General features: G+C 38.7%; 1 protein-coding gene across 2 annotated transcripts; it reads right to left on the reverse strand.

Moving 5' to 3' along the window:
- Positions 1-7,638: 7,638 nt before the first annotated feature.
- Positions 7,639-22,904, reverse strand: LOC131641667 (uncharacterized). 2 transcript variants are annotated; one of them, XR_009295599.1, is made up of 2 exons: positions 9,845-9,931; positions 7,639-7,971 (listed from the first exon to the last, which is right to left on the reverse strand). XR_009295599.1 is itself a non-coding variant. In XM_058911963.1 (2 exons), exons 1-2 carry the CDS (start codon positions 22,890-22,892, stop codon positions 7,958-7,960), a joined length of 768 nt encoding a protein of 255 aa, XP_058767946.1. In that variant the 5' UTR covers positions 22,893-22,904; the 3' UTR covers positions 7,639-7,957. The 2 variants fall into 2 exon arrangements, 1 of the variants encoding a protein (XP_058767946.1); XM_058911963.1 differs by lacking the exon at positions 9,845-9,931 and adding an exon at positions 22,139-22,904.
- Between the last annotated feature and the right edge of the window lie 1,065 nt (positions 22,905-23,969).

The following is a 23,969-nucleotide window of genomic DNA, read 5'->3' on the forward strand; positions in this document are numbered from 1 at the left end:
ATTAGGGTAGTTATAGGATAGTAATGAAAGGATAAGTAATAATTATGATGGATGCAATTACCGTTATATCCCCGTTTATCACGCTCAAATTGGTGATTAGAGGGATAATGATAGGATTTCATATGCTATCTACTTTATTATATTAAAAGTAGATTTTGAGGTAAGTGATTTGGTTAAGAAAAACTATAAGATTTAAAGACTATATATAAAATAAAATATTTATTAATCAATACATTTTTTTACTTGAGTGCAAGGTTCAAATTCTAGATTAAAAGACATAAGAACTTATTCATTACCAATTGAGTGGATACTTTTAACATATTTGATTTGGGAAATCCATTATAGACTTAAGAAAATCAAATACTATGAAAATTATGATATTGCCATCTGTTTTGGACTGCTCAAACGCTTAAAGATTTGGTCAAATTTGCTTCTACATCCAAGACGGTCCAATAAATTTGGCCCAACATAGCTAAGGGCAAAAGAGACTTTCTGCCCTTGCCCTTTAGTCGGGGACGCTTACCCACCATGGTCGACACCCCATTTGCGCCAGCGCCAACGATCCATTCTGCCCCTCAGTCGGGGATAAATTGACTCCTCCTTGCTAGGCACTTTCGTCAACCAGGATCGTCTGTCTGCCCTCTAATGGCTAGTTCCGGGCAGTAACCTAGAATCCTTAATTTCTCGCCTACCTTCTTGGCAGCTCCTATATTTTAGACTTTGACCACGTCAATCCTAAAATATCGACCAATAACATAGCTCCAAGGACATTATATAAACCCCCTCATTTGAGAGGGTCAAGTATCATATTTTCTAACCCTAAAACTCTAAAGTACCTCTGCCCCAACTGACTTGAGCGTTGGAGAACCTTGCAGGTACACCACCTTTTTCTACACGGATTCCAACATTGCAGACGAAGTCTCTAGCCCATGTTTCGGTTCTGATCAACCGCCAAGATCAGTGGTGCCCTTTGTGGGAATATTACTCTCCTCGTCTTCCTTTCCCCCCTCAGAACCTGAAGACCAAAGTATCATCTCAGTAACTACAATCATGGCCAGCCATGACATCGTCAATAGTTCCCTGTCTATCGTCATCTCCCCGGTCAACACGATTTGTGATGATGGTGTTAATCCCTTCCTCGGGGGCGACACCCTACACTAGAAAGATGGAAATACCTCTTCTCCATCATCTTCTCCCGTGAACGACGCAGAGGTCGAATTTCTTGACCAACGCCAGCCAACGCCACACCAGCCAACGCCGACCCTGCTCTGGCCGCGCTGTTTGATGCCCTGAGAAAAAAATTCTATCATCCTCCAGCAAAGCGAGCGCATTGGGGCACTGGAGAAGGGTCACCGCCAGTCGGAGGCCCCTCCTTGACGAGACAAAGGTCGGGAAGCTCATAACCTTTCTCCACGACAAAGAAAGTACCATCAGTAACGAAATAATGTTGACATCTCGACCGATAAAAAGCGAGATCGCTCTCCATCAAGGAAGTGCCAACACTCCCCAGAATCCAAGAGATCCAGGAGAACCATGCGGGAGGAAGTAAAGAGTTCCCCTACCACCAGTCCGAAAAGACGTTCAAGAAGTCAATCACCTCACAAACATAGAGGTCATCAATGCCACGACTCACCTAACTACTTCCCTGCGAGCAGCGAAGTCGACGATCCCCAGGGCCTTCTATCCCGGGAGATCCTCAGCATACGACTTCTCAGGGGCCTCGGGAAACCACCGACCCTCCGCACGTAGACGGTACCTCAGATCGTGACGAGCAAATTGAGAACATCAATGCCCTGCTCAATTAGCATGGTGTCCGCGGAGCCATCATATGCAGGTTTTTTCCTACAACCTGGAGGAAAGGAGCAATGACCTGGTACAAGAGTCTCCCCAACGATTCCATTACCTCTTGGAAGCAACTGGGGAGGATCTTTTCCATACATTTCACGACATCCCATCGCCGAACCAAAACTGAGAGGCCTCCCTCAAGGCCATAATCCAAGGAAAAGAAAAGCCCCTCCGGGCATACATCGAGAGATTCAACCAAGAGGCCGTGGAAGTCTCCACGACCAACGACATGAAGAAGTACTTCGCCAAAGCAGTCGGGGTAGAGACCCTAGCGACGTTGGATACCTTCCTCCTCAAGGCCCAAACATACATACAATATGAGGAGAAAGAAACTGTCAATTCTACCCGAGATTCAAGGCATCGAGAAAAATCCAAGCCCTCCAAAATCGACGAATCCTCCTGACGGTCAGACCGAAGAAGGGAGGACAAATCTAGGGACTCCCAGGAGCATAGGGGACCACCCGGCTATTTCCACGAGTACACACCACTGGTCGCCTCCCAGGAAAAGATTTTATCCGACCACACGAATGCGGAGTTCAAGACAATCGATGTTTGTTTCCCATGGGAGACACCTTCAAAACCGGGCACAAACAAGATAAAGTACTTCTGTTTCCATAAAAGTCACGGGCATAACAAGGACGACTGCATCCACCTCAAGGAAGCAATCAAAATATTGATCAGAGATGACCATCAGAAGCAATACACCAAGAGAAAGGAATCTCCCCGCCGCGAAACACAGTAGGCGAGAAAACTCGAGGAAACGGGCACCTCCTCGGATGCCGCCCACTTTCCTGTTGGGGACAGAAAAACACAATTTCACTTTCTGATTCTTAGTCGGGCATGTATGGCAAGCTGGCCCCAAGACTAATAGGACCACCGCTGCCCTTGACCGCTCATCTTCCCGTACTAATGACTAGTTTTCACTCTTCCCATTTGTGCAGGGCATCCTTCCAGGAATAACGAGCACAAGCTTCCTGCCCCTTATTTTAGGAAACATTCCTGGCAGTCACTTATTTTGGGCCTGGATTATAGGGTCCAAACCAAAATAAGGACCAATGGGCATACGCTGGTGGCACTATAAATACCCATTCATTTGAGAGGGTCAGGTAATTCAAATCTCATCCTCAAAACACTCAAACGTATCTTTGCACTCTTACTGACTTTGACATCAAAGTGTCTTGCAGGTACACTCCCTCCTCCTTGATTCCATCATTAAAGAAGATGTCTTTGGCCCACTTCAGGTTCTGATCAACCAGTAAGATCACTTCCCAATCTTTCTTTTCCGTTCACCACGTGCCTCTCACCATCTAACTTTATATCCTTCCCTAGATTCCCTCCTTTCTCTTCCTCCTACGTGCCTTACGTTTTTTAGCCATCATAATCTTTTTTCTTTCTCTTTATCTTCTTCCTTAAATTCTTTCTAACGTTCTTTCTTCCTTTCTTCACCATATTTATTTAGCATTTTTCCATGGCTTTCGTCAAAGAATCATCACAGCCACCCACCCACCTACCAAAAAGAAAACATCCACCCACTGTCACACCTCCAACAACTACCAAACGGACATGATGGAATGTATTTCATGCATCCCGGTGATAATTCGGGAATCACTATTGTATCTCATCCTCTCAACAATCTCAATTATCATTCTTAGAGCCGCTTCATTGTTATTGAGCTTCGATCCAAGAACAAACTTAGTTTTCTTAACGACGCGCTTCCTCGACCTCAAGATTCAGACATCGCTGTAACACCATGGTTATGGCATGGGTTACGGACTCCGTCGAACCTGACATTTCCCAAAGCATACTATGGTGGATACAACTTTTGAAATATGGACTAAACTTTGAGATCGTTACCATCAAGGCGATATTGTTCCCATTTTTGATACCAAAGATGCACTTTTTAACCTTAAACAAGGAGACCTAACCATCACCCATTCTTCACCAACCTCAAAAAACTATGGCAAGAACTCGATAATTTTCACCCTATTCCTACATGATCTTGTGCCATCAAATGTTCTTGCACTCTTCTTCCCTCCATCAAGTCTTATTGATAAACATATTATGTGATTCGATTTTTTAAAGGATTAAACGAGCAATACCCTCATCTTCAATCACAAGTCATGCTCATAAATCCATTACCCCATGTTAACAAAGTTTTTCCATGTTAATTTAACATGAAAGGCAGCTCATCACACCCATTGAAGAGGACAAACTCCTTGTTAATTTTGCCAAGAATCAACATCGCTCTTACGACACAAATTCTACTCCTAAATATCCCGCTTATGGTTGTGGATAAGGACTGAAGATGTGCACCTTCTGCAACAAATCAGGGCACATGGTTGAAGTTTGCTTCAAGAAACACAGATTACCACCATATCTCAAGAAGCCTTGAGTCAATAATGCCTCGGTTTTTCCTGACAATTCCAACAACATTTCATATGTAGAAGTCAAAGATAACAATGCTCAACCTAATTTCACTATAGATAAGCATAAATCCCTTCTTGCACTCCTTCATTAGTCCTCCACGCACAATCCTGCTCAAGTTCAACAGTTCCATTAAGCTATCAACACCACAACAAGTATTATCCCATCCACTCCTTCTTTCCTTCGCATTAATTATTGGATCTTAGACACCGGGGCCACTGATCACGTGTGCCATTGTCAATCCATATTTCACACACTCATCACTATTAATATGATAACCATCAAAATTCTCAATGGCCTCACTATCACCACTAAAAAATGTTATACAGTTCATTTCACCAATGATTTCCATCTCACTAATGTTTGGTACATACCTGAGTTCTTTATAAACATTATATTTATACCTCACACCGCTGCCTCTTTGAGTTGTATTGTGCACTTCAACTCTACTCATTACACCATACAGGTGAACCGTACCCATAAGACGATTAGTACAACTGACCTTCATCAAGGCCTCTACTTCTTTCGTCTTCCTCATCACTACCACATTCCCAATCTTGTTTTTTTCTTATGCTAACAATTCTAGCCAAGACAACAATTGTAATTTGTGGCACCATCGTCTACGACATGCTTCACATGACACTCCCACTCATATAAATAGAATGCACCCTTTAAAAAAATTTCAACATCATGCTATTCCTTGTGATTCTTGTTTTTCTGCTAAAATTAAATGTCCCCCCTTTCCCCATAGTTATACTCAATCAGATGCTTGCTTTGACATTGTTCATATGGATATTTGGGGATCCTATTCTACCTCATCTATGTTTGGTTATATGTATTTTATTACTATTGTTGATGACCATAGTCGCTTTTGCTGGATTTTCTTAATGAAACTAAAATTTGAAGCTAGTAGCTTGGTTAAATATTTTGTGTATTTCATTTAAACCCAGTTTAAAACCATTATCAAGACAATAATAACTGATAATGGCCCTGAGTTTTTACCAAAATATTTTTTCCAAAAAAATGGCATCATTCATCAAACTTCTTGTGTTGATACTCCCAAACAAAATGAGATTGTTGAACGTAAACATCAACACCTTGTTTGTGTTATTGGATCCATTCTTTTTCAAGCACATCTTCCTAAAAAAATTTAGGCTCATGCTACCTTTTTAATAAATCACCTCCCATATAAAATTTTGAAATATCAGTTCCCCTTTTCTATTTTATATAACAAACCTACTAATTACAACTATTTAAGAGTGTTTGGTTATCTTGTGTATGCTGCAAAATCTAAAAATAAGATAACTAAACTTGATAGTCGTAGTAGAAAGTTTATATTCCTAGGACATAAACCTAGAACTAAGGGTGATCTACTTTTTAAATTACACTCAAAACAAGTATTTTTGTCTAGAGATACTCTTTTTTTAGAACCTATTTCCTTATACCCCTACTAATCTGACAACCACCAAAACTCCTAACCATAACCTTTCCCTACCATCTCCCCGTGATAACTTTTTACTCTCCATCACCCTCTAATTACACCAGTCCCAATTCTCCTTCACAACCTGACCCTAACACACCTGAAAACACACCACCTAACACTCCAATCATCACTTCTCCTGCACCTACCCTAGAACCTTCTCCACCCCTGTCTCATACTATCAGAAAAACCACAAGAATCTCTAAACCTACTAACTACTTGAAGGACTACCACTTCTCTTTACTAACACCTAACTCTCTTGCCAATATTAACAATGTTCCATGTAATTCTCTCTACTCTCTCCATATTTTCCTTATGATTATTTATCTGCTCTCTATAAATTTTTTAACATTAAATTATCTACTTTAGATGAGCCTACTAGTTATCAACACACTATTACTAATCCTTACTGGAAGCAAACCATTAATCAAGAATTAAGTTCTCTAACTGAAACCGATACTTGGGATTTAGTCCCTTTACGTCCAAATAAAAAACTCATAGGTAGCAAGTGGATTTTAAAAATTTAGTTTCATGCTAATGGTACCATAGAAAGATATAAGGCACATTTAGTTGCTAAGGGTTTCACACAAACAAAAGGAATTGATTACTTAGAAACTTTCAATCTCGTGGGCAAAATGACTACCATTAGACTTATTTTATCCATAGTTGCTTCTAAACATTGGTTTGCCCACCAACTTAATATAAACACAACCTTCCTTCATGGTGATTTAAATGAGGAAGTCTACATGAAACTTCCTCCTAGCCTCAGAACCGATCAAACCAATACAGTTTGCAAATTAAATAAATCTATCTATGGCCTTAAGCAAGCTTGTACACAACAAAATTCTAAATTAACAACCTCTCTTACCATTTTAGGTTACACCCAATCTAGAGCTGATTATTGCTTGTTTGTCAAGTCTTTGGATCAATCTTTCACTGTTATATTAGTTTATGTTTATGACCTTTTACTTGGAGGTTATAATCTACAAGAAATCAATCGTATCAAACAAGTTTTGGACATCAAATTTAGCATTAAAGATCAGGGCAACATTAAGTATTTTTTAGGTTTTGAAATTTCTAGGTCTCAACAAGGCACCTTCATATGTCAACGAAAGAACACTCCTTATCTTATGAATACTACGGGACTACTAGGAGTTAAACATTCTTCTACACCTATAGAACTTAGTCATAAAATCACTAATGCTGCTGATGATGATATCCTCCTATTCCTATAGCTTTTCGAATCCTCATCGATAAGTTACTTTATTTACCCTATACTAGACTTAATATCAGTTTTTCTGTGTGCAGGCTCAATCAATTCTTGTCCAAGCCTACTGCAACACATTTTCAGGAAGCTCTTAGGATTCTTCGATACCTTAAGACTACTTTTGGCCAAGGTCTTCTCTTCAAGGCTGACTCCACCACTAAATTATCTAGTTTCACTTATTCTGACTGGGCCTCTTGCAATGATACTCACAAATACACAACAGGTTTTTGCTTCTACCTTGGTAGCTCTCTCATATGATGGAAAATCAAGAAACAAAGTGTGGTTTCTCGTTCTTCTTTGGAGTCCTAATATAGAGCTTTTTCTAATGCCACATGCGAGGCACAATGGCTATTGTTCCTTCTTCAAGACTTGGGCATTTTGCATAATGGGCCTATGAACATTTTCTGTGACAACAACTCTACCATACATATTGCCACCAATCATGTAACACCCCTTTCTATACCCCAAAATATTTAACAAATAATCATAGAATAACATGCATATAATTCAAAAGGGCGTCACATTGATACTTTGAGAAGAACTCAAAACCAAAAAAAAACTGACAGCATTTATCTATACAGCACAATACTCCTGGTCATTTTTAATAACACTCAATATCAAATCACAATTTAACCTGAATATGCATTCACAGCGGAAATATATGATACTCATGTGATTTATAATGATTCATGTCCCATACCATGATCATACATCGACTAGTAGTCTCAATCCAACATAAAACATAATTAAAGGTTTGGCTTGTAAGCCTCTCAAAAGACATGTAATCGATAAATAAGTTCACCAGTCATAGCATAATACATACACAAACATAACATGAGTTTAATACACCTAGTCTACCCAGTGTTACATGACCAGAGCATCGACTCACTACCTAGTCTCCAATAACCAAGGAAGAACCTCCGGCTAGGCACACGCAGCTACTAAACTCCAGAACCTGCATGTCGCCAAACGAGGGCAACATTAAAACAAAAGGGTGAGAATACGAACCATTATGAAGAAAGTATAACAGAATGTAATGGTTAAATAAATCCTTCAAGCAATTAGTCATACTATGTGAAACAAAATAGATCATAGTAATCAACACATATTTCACATGTTATCGCATATACAACAAACACAGATAATATAATATTCGATTCTACTATTATATTCTCAAGAAAGTACACAATCATAGTTATCACATATTCTCACACTTTGTCAAGTATGGATTCAAACTCCACCCGTCTCAACTATCAAACTCATACACATTTTACAACTACATCAACTACACACACTCAATTATTGCATAATTTTAATGTGACTCAATGCAAGGTATGTGACGCTATGCATGTGGTACCAAATTGTGAACCCAAAGTTTCACCGCTTTCCGATTCAATATCTAGAATCCAAGCCACGCTTCCGATCCGGACAAGACCAAAGCCCACCAAACGTAAACATATAGTTTACCGCTTCCGATTCACTTTAGAATCTAAGCCTCGCTTATGTTTCAAAGCAAACCACCTTTGTTTCCAGGCATCCATGATATGAATGTATGTACAATGTTAATCAAACATATGCAATTAAGATCATCTCTACCATCTTAATATTTAGCATATTACAATAATTCAACCATATGAATTATCCACAATTATTGTACACAACATTCTCATCACATAAGCATTATTCACATATAATAGCCAACACACAATTTCAATGCACCATCTCAATTGACACTAATAATTAATACTATCACATGCTATCTCACAATTTGTCAATTTCATATGGTTTACTCACTTTCATATTAAGCCAACAAAACATTAGTATTTTATCAACTAGTTATTTCTAAATTTCAAATTTTAGAATCATAATAGAAATACAATCTAGTTTTGCTATCTTTATTAGAAACATATTATATTAATTTTTTTATAGAAATCAATTCCATTCAAGCATCCCTATTTTTCTAATTAATCTAAATATATGTTTATATCATCATATATTTCCTATCATTAAAGTGTGGATGGTTTGCATTCTTATTAACTAAGATGCTAACAGTAGCATCCCTTTAATTAAGTGACCTGTGATCATTGTTTTTTTCTTCCTATTAGTCAAATAGTAGCAGCCAGGGAAATGGAAGAGGTCCACTAAGGAAACAGAGCATAGAAGAAAATACTAGTTCATTTATCAATTGATTTCGCTACAGTAAACAGCACCACAATCGGTGCTCACTTTCTTCTAATTGGCCACTAGCTAGATCGAAAGCTGCATGTTCATAGAATGATTTATTGGTTCATGTTTCTAGGCAGCACAGTAGCGAAAAGTACAATAGACATGGGGAAAAACGGAACAACATTTGTTGTGGCTATTAATGTCCACTTGGATTCAAGAGATAGCATAGCATGTTCATTTACTCATCAGCCAAGTTAATAAAAAAAAATAATACAATTATATACTAGGTGGATATGAGTCCACGTTTTCTCATATCAAGAGGAAGGTCACATTTTTAATCATTTCATAGCAACAAACATATTCATTTATTACCTACTTGCTACAAGTCAATTTACAGCAACAACATATGCATTTAGCTACAAGGTAACCCAGTTACTATTTGACCAATAAATAGGAAAGAAAACGTCAACAGTCAACCGAGTGAAGGAACAAAATGAGTGGAACACAGCACCTTCCAATATGATTTTTAGTTTCAAAATTCCAGTATGCCAATAGAGATTAAACACATATTTTATGAGATTCACCATGAACAAATATAACTACATTAATCTACCAATTACCCCATTATACTAACCCACAATGATTTGGGATTCCCCCCTTACCTCTTGTTTTCTCCTCCAAAACCCTAGCTTCCTCTTCTTGTTCCTCTCCTCCACTTCTATTCTTGAAAAACCAGAAAAATGAAATGAATCTCCTCTACCCTATTTCCCTTCTTACTATCTTTATTTATTATTCTGGGCTTTAAAATAATAACACCCCCCAATTGCTTATTACTCTAATAAATAGGCCCAATTAATCTAACTCTCTAATAACTTAATTAATTCTATTAAACACAACTGCACTCAAGTTTAATTAATTAAATAAATCATTAAATCTCATAACTATTAAATAATTAATTTAACACACTAAAGGTATAAAAATAATATAATAAAATAAATACTATATATAAAAAAAAAACGGGTTGTTACAACTCTCCCCAACTTAAAAGATTTTCGGCCTCGAAAATTACCTCAAACAAACAACTCCGGATACGATTCCTTCATCTTATCCTCGAGTTCCCAAGTGATATTGCCATCGGCGACTCCGCCCCACACCACTTTCACCAAAACGATTTCCTTACCACGAAGCTTCTTCACTTCCCGATCTTCAATCTGCATAGGTGTTGTATCAACCGTCAAATTATCTCTTACTTGTACATCATCCAACTGAACAACATGCGATGGATCCGCAATATACCTCCTCAATTGAGATACATGGAACACATCATGGAGATTAGAAAGAGACGGTGGCAATGCAATCCGATAAGCTACATCACCCACCCTTTCCAAAATTTGGTAAGGACCAATAAAACGTGGTGTTAACTTACGTGACTTCAACGCTCTACCAACTCCCGTTATTGGCGTGACACGAAGAAACACATGATCGTCCTTCTCAAACTCAAGAGCTTTCCTTCTCTTATCATGGTAGCTCTTTTGGCGACTTTGAGAAGTCTTCATCTTCTCTTGAATCATCTTAATCTTATCCGTTGTCTCTTGAATCAATTCGGGTCCAACCACAACACTCTCTCCCGACTCATACCAACACAAAGGAGTTCTACACCTCCTACCATAAAGCGCTTCGAAAGGTGCCATTCCAATACTCGAATGGAAACTGTTGTTATAAGTAAACTCAATCAAAGGCAAGAAACTATCCCAATTTCCTCCTTGTTCCAAAACACAAGACCTTAAGAGATCCTCAAGTGACTGAATAGTCCTCTCCGTTTGACCATCAGTTTGCGGATGATACGCTGAGCTCAAACGCAACTTCGTACCCAATGCACTTTGCAAACCTTCCCAAAATATCGAAGTGAACCGCGGATCTCTATCCGAAACAATACTCGACGGAATACCATGCAAGCACACAATTCTTTCGATTTATAACTTAGCAAGTCTCTCCATTGAATAATCCATCCTCATCGGAATAAAATGAGCACATTTAGTCAATCTATCTACAACGACCCAAATTGCCTCACAATTACTCGATGTCCTCGGTAAACCTGAAACAAAATCCATCGAGATACTATCCCACTTCCATTCGGGAATAGATAACGGTTGCATCAAACCAGACGGTTTTTGATGTTCAATCTTTGACTTTTGACAAGTCAAACAAGAATACACAAATTCCGCTATGTCTTTCTTCATACCTTGCCACCAAAACATTTTCCTCAGATCTTGATACATTTTAGTAGCGCCAGGATGAATACTCAAACCACTTCTATGTCCTTCCTCAAGAATCCTCTTTCTCAAGTCTGCAACATCTGGAATACAAACTCGATCACGACACTTCATAATACCATTCTCATCAATTCGAAAGTCACCACCTCTTCCTTGATTAATCAATGTGAATCGATCAACCAAACTTAAATCATCTTTCCGTCCTTCTCGAATCTCATCCAAAATACCACTAGTAAGCTTCAACATACCAAGCTTCACACCACTAGAAGTTTCTTCGCATAGCAAACTCAAGTCTCTGAATTATTCCAATAATTCAAACTCTCGAACCATCAACATAGACATATGTAATGACTTCCTACTCAATGCATCGGCTACAACATTCGCTTTACCAGGATGATAGTTTAAACCAAAATCGTAGTCCTTTAAGAACTCCAACCATCTTCTTTGTCTCATATTCAACTCCTTCTGATCGAACAAGTACTTCAAGCTCTTGTGATCACTAAACACATCAAACCTTGATATGAACAAATAATGTCTCCAAAGCTTTAACACAAACACCACAACTGCCAACTCCAAATCATGTGTAGGATAATTCCTCTCATGAACTTTGAGTTGCCTTGAAGCATAAGCTACAACTTGTCCCTTTTGCATTAAAACACCTCCCAATCCCAACAAAGAAGCATCACAGTATACCACGAAAGGTTCTAATGGATCTGGTAAAATTAAAATGGGAGCAGAAGTCAATCTTCTCTTAAGTTCTTGGAAATTTTCTTCACATTGCGAAGTCCAAATAAAGGCTTGACCCTTCCTAGTCAACTGCGTCAACGGTAACGACAACTTCGAAAACCTTTCAATGAACTTCCTGTAATAACCAGCCAAACCAAGAAAACTTCTAATCTCAGCAACAGACTTAGGTGCCTCCCATTGGGATACAGCCTCAATCTTTGAAGGATCAACAGAAATACCTCCACTTGAAATCACATGCCCAAGAAAGCTTACTTCGCTTAACCAAAATTCACATTTAGATAGCTTAGCAAACAAATTCTTCTCTTTCAACATGGACAAAACAACCCTCAAGTGCTCAGCATGCTCTTCCTCACTCTTAGAGTAAATCAATATGTCATCAATGAATACCACAACAAACTTATCCAGGTAGTCATGAAAGATCCTATTCATATATTCCATGAATATGCCAGGTGCATTAGTCACACCAAACGGCATCACAGAATATTCGTAATGACCATACCTTGTCCGAAAAGCAGTTTTCTGAATGTCCTCAGCTCTAACACGAATCTGATGATAACCAGACCTCAAATCAATCTTGCTAAATACACATGCTCCAACCAACTGATCCATCAAGTCATCAATTCTCGGAAGTGGATATCGATTCTTAATTGTCACCTTCACTACGCCGTACAAGGGCTTTCACAGCGCTTTTTTTGGCCTTTAACAGCGCTTTAAAGCGCTGCCAAAGCCAGCGCTGGCGTAGGCTACGAAAGCGCTTTTAAAAGCGCTCTGGTAGACCCCCCCTTTAAGAGCGCTTTCCTGGAAAAAGCGCTCTGGTAGGACCCCCTATAAGAGCGCTTTCCTGGAAAAAGCGCTCTGGTAGACCCCCCTTTAAGAGCGCTTCTTAGTAAAAGCGCTGGCAAAGACCAGTAAAAAAGCAAAAAAAATTAAAAAATTACGCAGCATACAAAAGCGCTTTTGGAAAAGCGCTCTGGTAGGCCCCCCTATGAGAGCGCTTTTTCCAGAAAAAGCGCTCTCATAGGGGGGCCTACCAGAGCGCTTTTCCAAAAGCGCTTTTGTATGCTGCGTAATTTTTTAATTTTTTTTGCTTTTTTACTGGTCTTTGCCAGCGCTTTTACTAAGAAGCGCTCTAGTATGTGGACCTTTAAGAGCGCTTTTTAGAAGCGCTGTAGTTGCTAAATGAGGTATTTTTATGTGCAGCCTATAATTTAATCCTCCCAGTCGACCTGTAATGTTTTCGACCTGTAATATTTTCGACCTGTAATATATTTTCGACCTGTAATATATTTTCGACTATATTATTTCAGCCATCAGTAAGACAATATATATACTAATATATACCATTATAATATCCAAAATTATATATATACATCATTACAAAATTATATATATACATCATTACAAAATCAACAATATTATAGTTCAAATCTGCATGAAAAATAGCTTAATATAAAATTGACACAATTCCTCTTTGATTTCTTCTAACTTTAGCTTCGAGTACCCAGCAGCACGGAATTCGTCAAGGTACTATAAAACAAAAACATAATATGAATAATATATTTAGGTAAATGTAATAAATTATATGAAATTATCTTAAGTTATAACTTTATACCGTGGGAGGAATCTCTAATTGATTCGCCTGAATGATTTCTTTCATAAACCTCAATACAAAGTATCCGCAGTCTGAACTGTTACGCTGTAGCGGACACTACATAGAAAAACAAATAAGATTCTATATAAGTTGTCTTGTTTTACCAAGTAGCATAAATATTATAAGCAAATTTGTGAAAAGTAATGTACCTGCACTTCGATCCAGGTGATGTTGTTTGATTTAGTCCGGGATACCTGTGCGTCCCGTTGACTACGGAATACTTGTATTGATCTAATTAACAAATATATAAAAGCATATGTTTAGATCAATCCCACAAATAAGTAAATATATAAATATACACGAATATATATTTAGAACGATCCCACTTACAAATCAACGATTTCCTTCATGGCCGGATAATTGGTCCATTCACCCTTTACCGAATTCAGATAATACACGACTTCCCTTATCGGGTTGATAGCAAGCAGCAACCAGTGTGCTCTATAAATTAAAACAATAGGTTATATGAAAATATTGCTATACACTAAAGAAACAGAGATTAGATGAATAAAGAATGAGAAACTAACCCTACTGGTCGGGTATTATACGCCCAAAGATGCAGACATTCTGTATTGCCGGTGGACATGAATCTATCGACTAAGCGCTGTCTAACAGATTCCGGATCCGAAACAATTTCCATTCCGCTGCAATGGGCGGAAGACACGAACCGGAATCTGTTAGACAATGCAGTCCCGCGCAACACTCTGTCATACAACAACCTTAAATAAAAACATAATAAACATTAGATTCTTTTCATTGAAAAGTGTAAATAAATTATATTGTGGGACTAATTAAATAATATATCGGATGAGTGAATATTACCGGATGTATGATTGCATATTACTGACGCCTAGTTGATCATGGTTAAAAATCTCTTGCAAGTCTTCAATTGTAATATGTGACTTGAACTCAATACCGAAGACACTTTCATCCATATCGATTTCCCGTAAAGCACCATCCTTCATATCGGACATATCAACCATTGTTGCGAGTGTCGCCCGGTATCGAGGCACAAAAGCACCGCCTTTTCTTGCCGCTTGCTTCGGAGGACCACTGGGTGGTACGCTACGAACCTGCTGCGTCACTTGTTGTGACTCCCGAGCGGATGCCTAAAAATCATATAAGTTAGGTAAAATATAAAATCATGCATATTTTGATTCAGATTATATATTAACACTTTAAATGTACCTCTTTTAGCGATGCAACAGACTCCTCCTCCTGTAAAATCCCTTTACCCTTAATTGCGGGTTTTATAGGAGCAGTCTAAAAATAAAATGTAAAACATAATTAATAAACGGTTTAGAATTGACATTCGAAAACTAAATGATTCATAATCGTTTTCAATTTACCTCATCACTAATGGTAATGAGCTCCGAGGGCCATGCAACAAACGATCCTATTGCATCTCGCAGCAATGTCGTCTCTGAGACCATGTCAGGTACCGGTAGAATCGCATCACGATCTAATACAACATCCACCGATACTTTCAGGTGTCCATCCGGGAGCGGTCTGTGGTGAAGTAAATCTCCCGAAGTGTTGTGCACTTTTCCCTTGCCAACTAGTCGATAATTCGGTTCCGATAAGTATAGTTGGCAAGATGAAATGCCCTAAACCAAAAGTAAATATAAAGTCATTATCATTAATAAAATAGAACAGTTTGTAAGGAAAAAAACTTATAATTACCTCGGGAAATTTCTTTTGATAGTTGATACTAGCCTTATCACTAGTTTCTCTCACCGATGAAGTGTTGCACTTTTCTCTCATATACATATCTTTATCTCTTTGCAATTCAGAGACCTGTGCTTGCAATTCCTGCAACTTTTGCAACACTTCTTCATTGGTAAGATTTGATCTTCTCCTAGAACTCTTATAAAAAGAGGTTGGAGTCACACCATGACCCTTACCCCTCACCCGACCGGGATACTCGGGAGCATCTAGTACTCTACTAAGTACGCTCTCCTCACCGGTGGATGCCGATTGCGACAAGGTCTCCTGTAATTCATTTACATTTAAATAATTATTAGTGGAGATAAAAAGTCATTTATATATTAAAAAACATTTGATTTAATTAAAGACACAGTATTATACTTACACATTCAGTATAAACTCTCTGAACATCGGGATCGACAGCGTGATTCTTGCCCACACGAGCTTCCTTCCACAACACATGTACAGGAAGTGAAGCTTCCTCACTTTTAGTCTCCTCCAACTATGCATTGACACAAACGATAAAATCGTCAATTAAAACATGCACATGTAGACAATTAATTAAATCGAATTTCTATTTACTTACAATTTTATCCTCTAAGCGTGCATATCCCAAACGCCCTTTTTTGTATGGATACGCGGGTTTGGATGCTCTCTCCCTATTCGTGGCACTCTTTTTCTGAAAAGCTTCATCTCTTTGCTTTACAAACTCAGCCCAATCTGCTTCATCAATGAAGGTCGCATACTTTGTTGGCCGTCCCGGTGCATCTTCAAGAAATTTTCCATCTTTATCCTTAAGATAGGTGTTTGTCAAAAAACTTTTCCACCCTCTATATCTCTTGCCGGCCAAACTAAGTATGTAGCTTTTACGTTCATCTGGTATCTCAAAAGTCCTCTGCAAAAAAACGTACGCATAGTGTGTTAGTATAAATAATTTAAACAATTTATCGTCAAGATAATAACAACAATTAACCATATATGATATATACCTGAAGCTCTTCCCAAATCGCTTGTTTTTTCTCCTCCAATTCTAAATTTTTCGTTTTCGATTTCCAGGTAGCTATGGAGACCGGAATATGCATACGGACAAGTGTACCAATATAACTTGTCAACTTTGCAGAATTAGGACCAATTGGTTGTTTATCAGAATTCCATTCCAATCGGTATACTAATCCTTGGTCTCTATGTCGTATGATTCCCCTCATAATAGTGATGCCTCGTGCAACCTCTTTTGCTTCAGTATCAGGTGGAGCATTTGTATCCGAAGCAACTCTTTCTTGTGAGTTTTCTTGTAAGTTTTCAGGTGGGTTTTCAGGTGGAGCATCTCTATCTGAAGCCATTGAACCTGTATCAAACAAACTAAAGCACATTAGTACACTATTAATAAGCTAACAATCTATACAAGTCAAATGGAAGTCAAACCATGCATGTACAAGTAAATCGGAAACGAAATCGGTACAAATCAAAATAAGCGTAAAAAAAGAAAGTTATCGGAATTGAACGAAATTTACATGGCTATGGTAAAACGTCGCCACGGACTCAAAAACAAAGTCGGTTTTCCGAAATTCAGACCCTAAGCCCGACTTTTGATTACGGGCAGAAGCAAAACCGATAAAAAAATAGTCCCGAAATGTAAAGATAAGTGCATGAGCAGCTCCGGAATCGTCAAAATAGTATAGTTACATGTAAAGAAGTCAACAAGCGGATACATGGTTCAAAAGTTATGTACAAAACGAGAATATGCACCAAATTGAATAAAACAAATTAGTCGGACTATGTATACTATTACCTTTATCACTAACGTCTCTTTCTTTTCTTGGTAGGTTTGTGTACTACGCGTCTCTTAACAATGCGGACGGTTGGATTGATCCAAATACCCTCATTATGTCAAAAAACGAGGGAGGAAAATACATTTCAAGATCACATAAAGTAACAACTATCTCATTTTGCAATGTTGGTAAGATCGCGGGATCGACCACCTTACTGCAAATAGACCTGAAGAAGAAACACAGCTTAGTTATTGCGCTTCTTACTTTTTCTGGCAGAATAGAACGTATACCTATTGGTAAAAAATGTTCCATTATAACATGGCAATCATGCGTCTTCAAACTCTTTAACTTGAGGTCTTTCATGGACACAAGTCTTCTAATATCTGAAGAGTAGCCTTCTGGAACTTTTACTTCACTGAGGAACTTACACAATGTTTTCTTCTCCTTTCTAGATAGAGTGTAAACAGCAGGTGGCAGATATGTTCGTCTTCCTTTCGTCACGGGCCCCAATTCAGTTCTCATCCCCATGTTTACCATGTCATTCCTTATGTTAACGCCATCCTTAGACTTTCCTTGTATATTGAGTAGCGTACCTATAACGCTGTCAAATACATTTTTTTCAATATGCATAACATCCAGGAAATGTCTTACGTACAACGACTTCCAATATGGAAGTTCAAAGAAAATTGACTTCTTCTTCCACCCACCCTTGACAATTGAATGTGCAAAAGGCTTGCCAAACTGAGTGCTCACATCTTTCACCTTTTCAAAAATTTGATCACCTGACAAAAAAGGCGGGGCTGTACGATGTTCGGCCTCTCCATTGAATGCTTTTCTCCACCCACGGTAGTGATGATTAGAATTTAAGAATCTACGATGGCCGAGAAAGACATTCTTCTGACAAAGCGCCAATCGTGTCATATCGGTTTCATCTTCACAAACAGGACACGCCTTTTGACCCTTGTTGCTGTACCCGGATAGATTTCCGTATGCTGGAAAATCATTAATTGTTCCAAACAACATCGCCCTCAAGTTGAAACTTTCTTTCCTATACCCATCGTAAACCTCCACACCTCTCTCCCACAAAAACTTTAAATCTTCGATTAAGGGTGCCAAGTATACGTCTATGTCATTCCCTGGTTGTTTAGGCCCAGAAATTAGCATAGATAACATCATGTACTTACGCTTCATACATAGCCACGGAGGTAAGTTATAAATCATAAGAATCACAGGCCATGTGCTATGCGAGATACTTTGAATACCATGCGGGTTCATTCCATCAGTAGACAATGACAACCGAAGGTTTCTTGCTTCTTTTCCAAATTCAGGATATTCAGTATCAACTTTACTCCATTGTGGTGAGTCTGCCGGATGTCGCAACTTTCCATCAATAATTCTTTCATCTGCATGCCAAGTCAAGTGTCTTGAATCGGTCTCACTACGATACATGCGTCTAAATCTCGGAATTATAGGAAAATACCATAAGACTTTAGCAGGAGACAACTTTTTCTTATATCGAGGGGCACCACATTTAGGACACTCATTCAACGCTGCATACTCGTTTCGAAACAAAACGCAATCGTTTGGACATGCGTGTATCTTATCATAGCTCATTCCAATAGAAGACAACATCTTTTTGGCTTCATACGTTCGATTGGGAAGAACATTATCCTCTGGTAGCATATCTTTCATAAGGGCTAATAACTCTGTGAAACTTTTATCCGACCATCCATTGTCCGCCTTTAAGTTGTACAACTTTAACACCGCAGACAATCTTGTGAATTTTGAACAACCATCATACAACGGTTTCTCTGCATCGCTTACCAACCTCTCAAACATTTTGGGACAATCCGCTAGATCTTCTTCCAGCGCTTCTGCAATCTCTTCGACTCGATCACAATCGTATGTGTCTGTGCAATCGTCGTTTGAAGCATACTTCCTATTACACCTCGACCCAGCATTCCCGGTAATTTTCTCACCATGCATTGTCCAACATGTATAACTTCTATCAATTCCAAACCGTAGTAAATGAGATCCCAACTGATTCCCGTCAACCTTACCCCCGGCATAACAGCAACCCAAGCAAGGACACGGCATTCGAAGCGGGTCTTTGGAGTTCGCAACCGCAAACTCAACAAATTCCCATACCCCTTTCTCGTACTCTTTCGACAATCGGTTTGAATTCATCCATGTCTTATCCATGTCTTAATTAAGCTAAACAACAACGGTCAAACTTCCACTCTTCACAAGTAACCCCTATGGCGAATTCAATTCACAAAGTTAGTAAGTACCTCCTATATTAACTCTCTAAACACATAAAACTAATGTGTTTCTGTCAAAACGCAAAGTATAAACGGAATGAATCCGAAGCAATAAAACGTAACATATATAATCACACAATTTCAGACAAATTCATCATAATACCAGTAATTTGAGAAAGAAATTTACCTCGGATGTTACCGAACTCAAGAAAACGCCAAACGTCGAACTAGGCTGGGAAACGATCAAACTTTCACTATACACAAGTTACCCCTATAGCAAATTCACAAAGTTAGTAACCACCAAGACAAAATCGATTGAACAAAGGAAATCAACAATAGTTTGATGTGTGTACATACTCCTAAATATGTAGTACCAGAGTCAATGATACGAGCTCCAAAGAGATCCAAAGTTATCAATCCAGTCAGACCTATACAAGAAATTCAATTCAATGTATGATTATAATAAGAATGGGTGAATAGCTCATGATGCAGTTAATTAAATACACCACTACTAACACTACTAACACAAGACACACGATGCATACTGATACTATTATATATTCATTTTTATATCATTTAATTTATATTCAGTTTTATGCCCAAATATATGATGGGCATCGGTTATGCCACTAGCTAGTTATATACCTTTACACGTATGTATATACCGACATGCCTCAAAATCCACTACATATATCATCATTGGTAGAGAAATATTGCACCTCCTCCACTATCTTATACAACAGTCAAGAAACTTTACTCACAATTTCAATTCTACTAAGATAACAAGAGACTCACAATTTCAATTGTACTAAGATAAGAAGAGGCTAAGGACATAAATGGAGACCACAAATTAAGAATAAGAGCCTCTCTATGGAACAGAACTCAAAAGATAAGAAGAGGTTAAATTTATATTTTGTGAAAACCATACAAGCAGACCCCAAACAATCCAACAGCCACCATTTCACAGTTCAACAGAACTCAAAACCCTATCACTTAGAAGTTTCTGGAACAAACCCTATCACCTAAAATCACACGTTTCTGGAACTAGGCAATTGCTAACAGAAATATTATGTATATATATATATATATCAAAGGCCTTAAGAAAAGAGCATTCCATCAAATTCAGAATCACAAGGATACATTGATACATCTAGGGTTTTGTTAAAAGCTATGAGAAGTGTGATACCTGGGTGGCGCAAAGCAAGTTGCTACCAGAGGAGAAGAGACGGAGACGAAACGATGGTGGTGGACGGAGGAGAAGAAGTTCGCGCGATGGTGGTGGACGGAGGACCGATAAGGTTGACGGAGGACCGATAAGGTTGACGGAGGACCGACGACGGTGAGGGGTGGGGTTTCTGGTTCGCGTGCAGAGAGAAAAAGAAAGAGAGAAAGTGAGAAACAGTAGAAGCGTGTTTTTGGTTTTAATTTTAGTAATAAGGCTACTAAAGCGCTTCTGGAAAGCGCTCTCATAGCCTGGGCTATACCAGCGCTTTTGACAAAAAGCGCTCTCATTAAACACCCCTACCAGAGCGCTTTTGAAAAGCGCTTTCGTTCCCCCCACGTTCCCCCCACCTACCAGAGCGCTTTTGTAAAGCGCTTTCGTACCCCCCCCCTACCAGAGCGCTTTTGAAAAGCGCTCTCATAACCCCCCCTACCAGAGCGCTTCTTAAAAGCGCTTTCATACCCCCCCACTATTAGAGCGCTTTTTTAGCGTGTTTTTTAATTTTGTCTTTAGCGAAGCCTATGCCAGCGCTTTTCCTAAAAGCGCTTTCGTAGGGGTGCTGCTAAAAGCCAAATTTGGCGTAGTGCTTGTTCAATTATCTATAATCAACACATAATCTCATCGAACCTTCTTTCTTCTTGACCAATAGAACAGGTGCACCCCACGGAGATACACTAGGACGAATAAACCTCTTCTCAAGCAACTCTTCAAGTTGACTCTTCAATTCTTTCAACTCTGAAGCAGACATCCTGTATGGAGCCATCGATACGGGACTAGTTCCAGGAACTAAATCAATCGAAAACTCAACCTCTCGTTCTGGTGGTAAATCAATTATATCATCAGGAAATACCTCTGCAAATTCACAAACTATAGGCAATTCCTCAATGGTTCTCTTCTCGCGCACATCTAAGGTTGCTAACAACATGAACAATTCAGCTCCACCTTGAACTGATTCGTCGACTTGCTTAGCAGACAAGAATAAATCTTCTGTAATACAATTCTCAGGAAAGATGACCGTCTTATCAAAACAGTTGATATGCACACGATTAAATTCCAACCAATTCATACCCAAAATCACATCAAGTTGTTCTAAAGGAAGACAAACTAAATCGATCCCAAAACTTCTACCAAAGATACTCAATGGACAATTCAGACATACATAAGAAGTAGAAACAGAACCCATAGCAGGTGTATCAATAACCATACTTCTACGCATGTTAGATAATACAAGATTCAATCTCCTAGCACAATCCAAGGAAATGAAAGAATGTGTCGCACCAGTATCAATAATAGAAATCAAAGGTGTACCATTAATGAATCACGTACCTTGAATTAGCCTCTCATCAGTAGTGGCTCCCGCACCAGATAATGCGAATACTTTTCCTTTTTCTTGCTCCTTCTTTGGCTTGTCACATTTTGTACTAATGTGGCCTTTCTCTCCACAGTTGAAACAAGTCACATTCGAACCACCTCTACAATTAGTAGCTATGTGACCATACTTGCCACACTTGAAACAAGTGGTAACCTCTTTCTTGCACTCAACAGCCTTATGACCCTCAACACCACATTTGAAACACTTAGGTGAAGTAGAAGATCCTCCCCAACTTGGCTTCTTGCCAAAACCAGCTTGTTTCCTCTTGTCATCATACGGTTTCCCACGATCCTGATTCTTTCCTTTCAAACTCTTGTAGATAGAGGCACTCTCTCTACTATCCTCATCATAAATCCGACTCTTGTTAACCAACTCAGTAAAACGGGTAATTTGTTGGTAACCAATAGCCTTCTTGATGTCATGTCTCAAGCCATTCACAAACTTCAAACATTTAGATCTCTCCGCATTAGCAGTATTATAGTGAGGACAATACTTGATAAGCTCCTGAAACTTAGCAGCATAAACAGCAACGGTACCATTTCCTTGCTTCAACTCAAGGAACTCCACCTCTTTCTTCCCACGACAATCTTCAGGAAAATAGTTCTCCAAGAAGACATCACGGAAAAGATCCCAAGTAACCTCAATGCCATCTTCTTCAAACCTCTGAAGAGTGTTGTTCCACCAATCTTCAGCTTCCTTTTCCAGCATAAGAGTACCAAACTGCACTCTCTGAGCATCAGTACAGTTCATGACTCTAAATATCTTCTCAATCGCCTTCAGCCAAGCTTCAGCTTTATCAGGTTCATGTTCACCTTCAAAAACAGGAGGATTGTTCCTCTGGAATCTCCCTAAAGCACGGTACTCATCATCATCTCCATTTCGGTTACCAGCATTCGCTTGAGGAATCTGACCAATGGAGCCAGCCAACATCCTCAACGCCTCAGCAATAGCATCATCATTCCTGCCTGCAACCATCGTCCTAGACAACCAAACAACCAGACATACAGTATCGATCGTGTCAGATACACAAATCAAATACAACAAGCTAAGAAAACATTAACTACTATTGACCAACAGGTCGACCAGGCTCTGATACCACTAATTTAACACCCCTTTCTATACCCCAAAATATTTAACAAATAATCAGAGAATAACATGCATATAATTTAAAAGGGCGTCACATTGATACTTTGAGAAGAACTCAAAACCAAAAAAAACTGACAGCATTTATCTATACAGCACAATACTCCTGGTCATTTTTAATAACACTCAATATCAAATCACAATTTAACCTGAATATGCATTCACAGCGGAAATATATGATACTCATGTGATTTATAATGATTCATGTCCCATACCATGATCATACATCGACTAGTAGTCTCAATCCAACATAAAACATAATTAAAGGTTTGGCTTGTAAGCCTCTCAAAAGACATGTAATCGATAAATAAGTTCACCAGTCATAGCATAATACATACACAAACATAACATGAGTTCAACACACCTATTCTACCCAGTGTTACATGACCAGAGCATCGACTCACTACCTAGTCTCCAATAACCAAGGAAGAATCTCCGGCTAGGCACACGCAGCTACTAAACTCCAGAACCTGCATGTCGCCAAACGAGGGCAACATTAAAACAGAAGGGTGAGAATACGAACCATTATGAAGAAAGTATAACAGAATGTAATGGTTAAATCAACCCTTCAAGCAATTAGTCATACTATGTGAAACAAAATATATCATAGTAATCAACACATATTTCACATGTTATCGCATA

This window comes from Vicia villosa, unplaced genomic scaffold (assembly GCF_029867415.1).
Source record: "Vicia villosa cultivar HV-30 ecotype Madison, WI unplaced genomic scaffold, Vvil1.0 ctg.003916F_1_1, whole genome shotgun sequence".
In the NCBI taxonomy this organism is placed as follows: domain Eukaryota; kingdom Viridiplantae; phylum Streptophyta; class Magnoliopsida; order Fabales; family Fabaceae; genus Vicia; species Vicia villosa.

Excerpts from the sequence above, each read along its gene's own strand:
- LOC131641667 (XM_058911963.1), bottom strand. The coding sequence starts at position 22,892 with ATGCTGGAAAAGGAAGCTGAAGATTGGTGGAACAACACTCTTCAGAGG.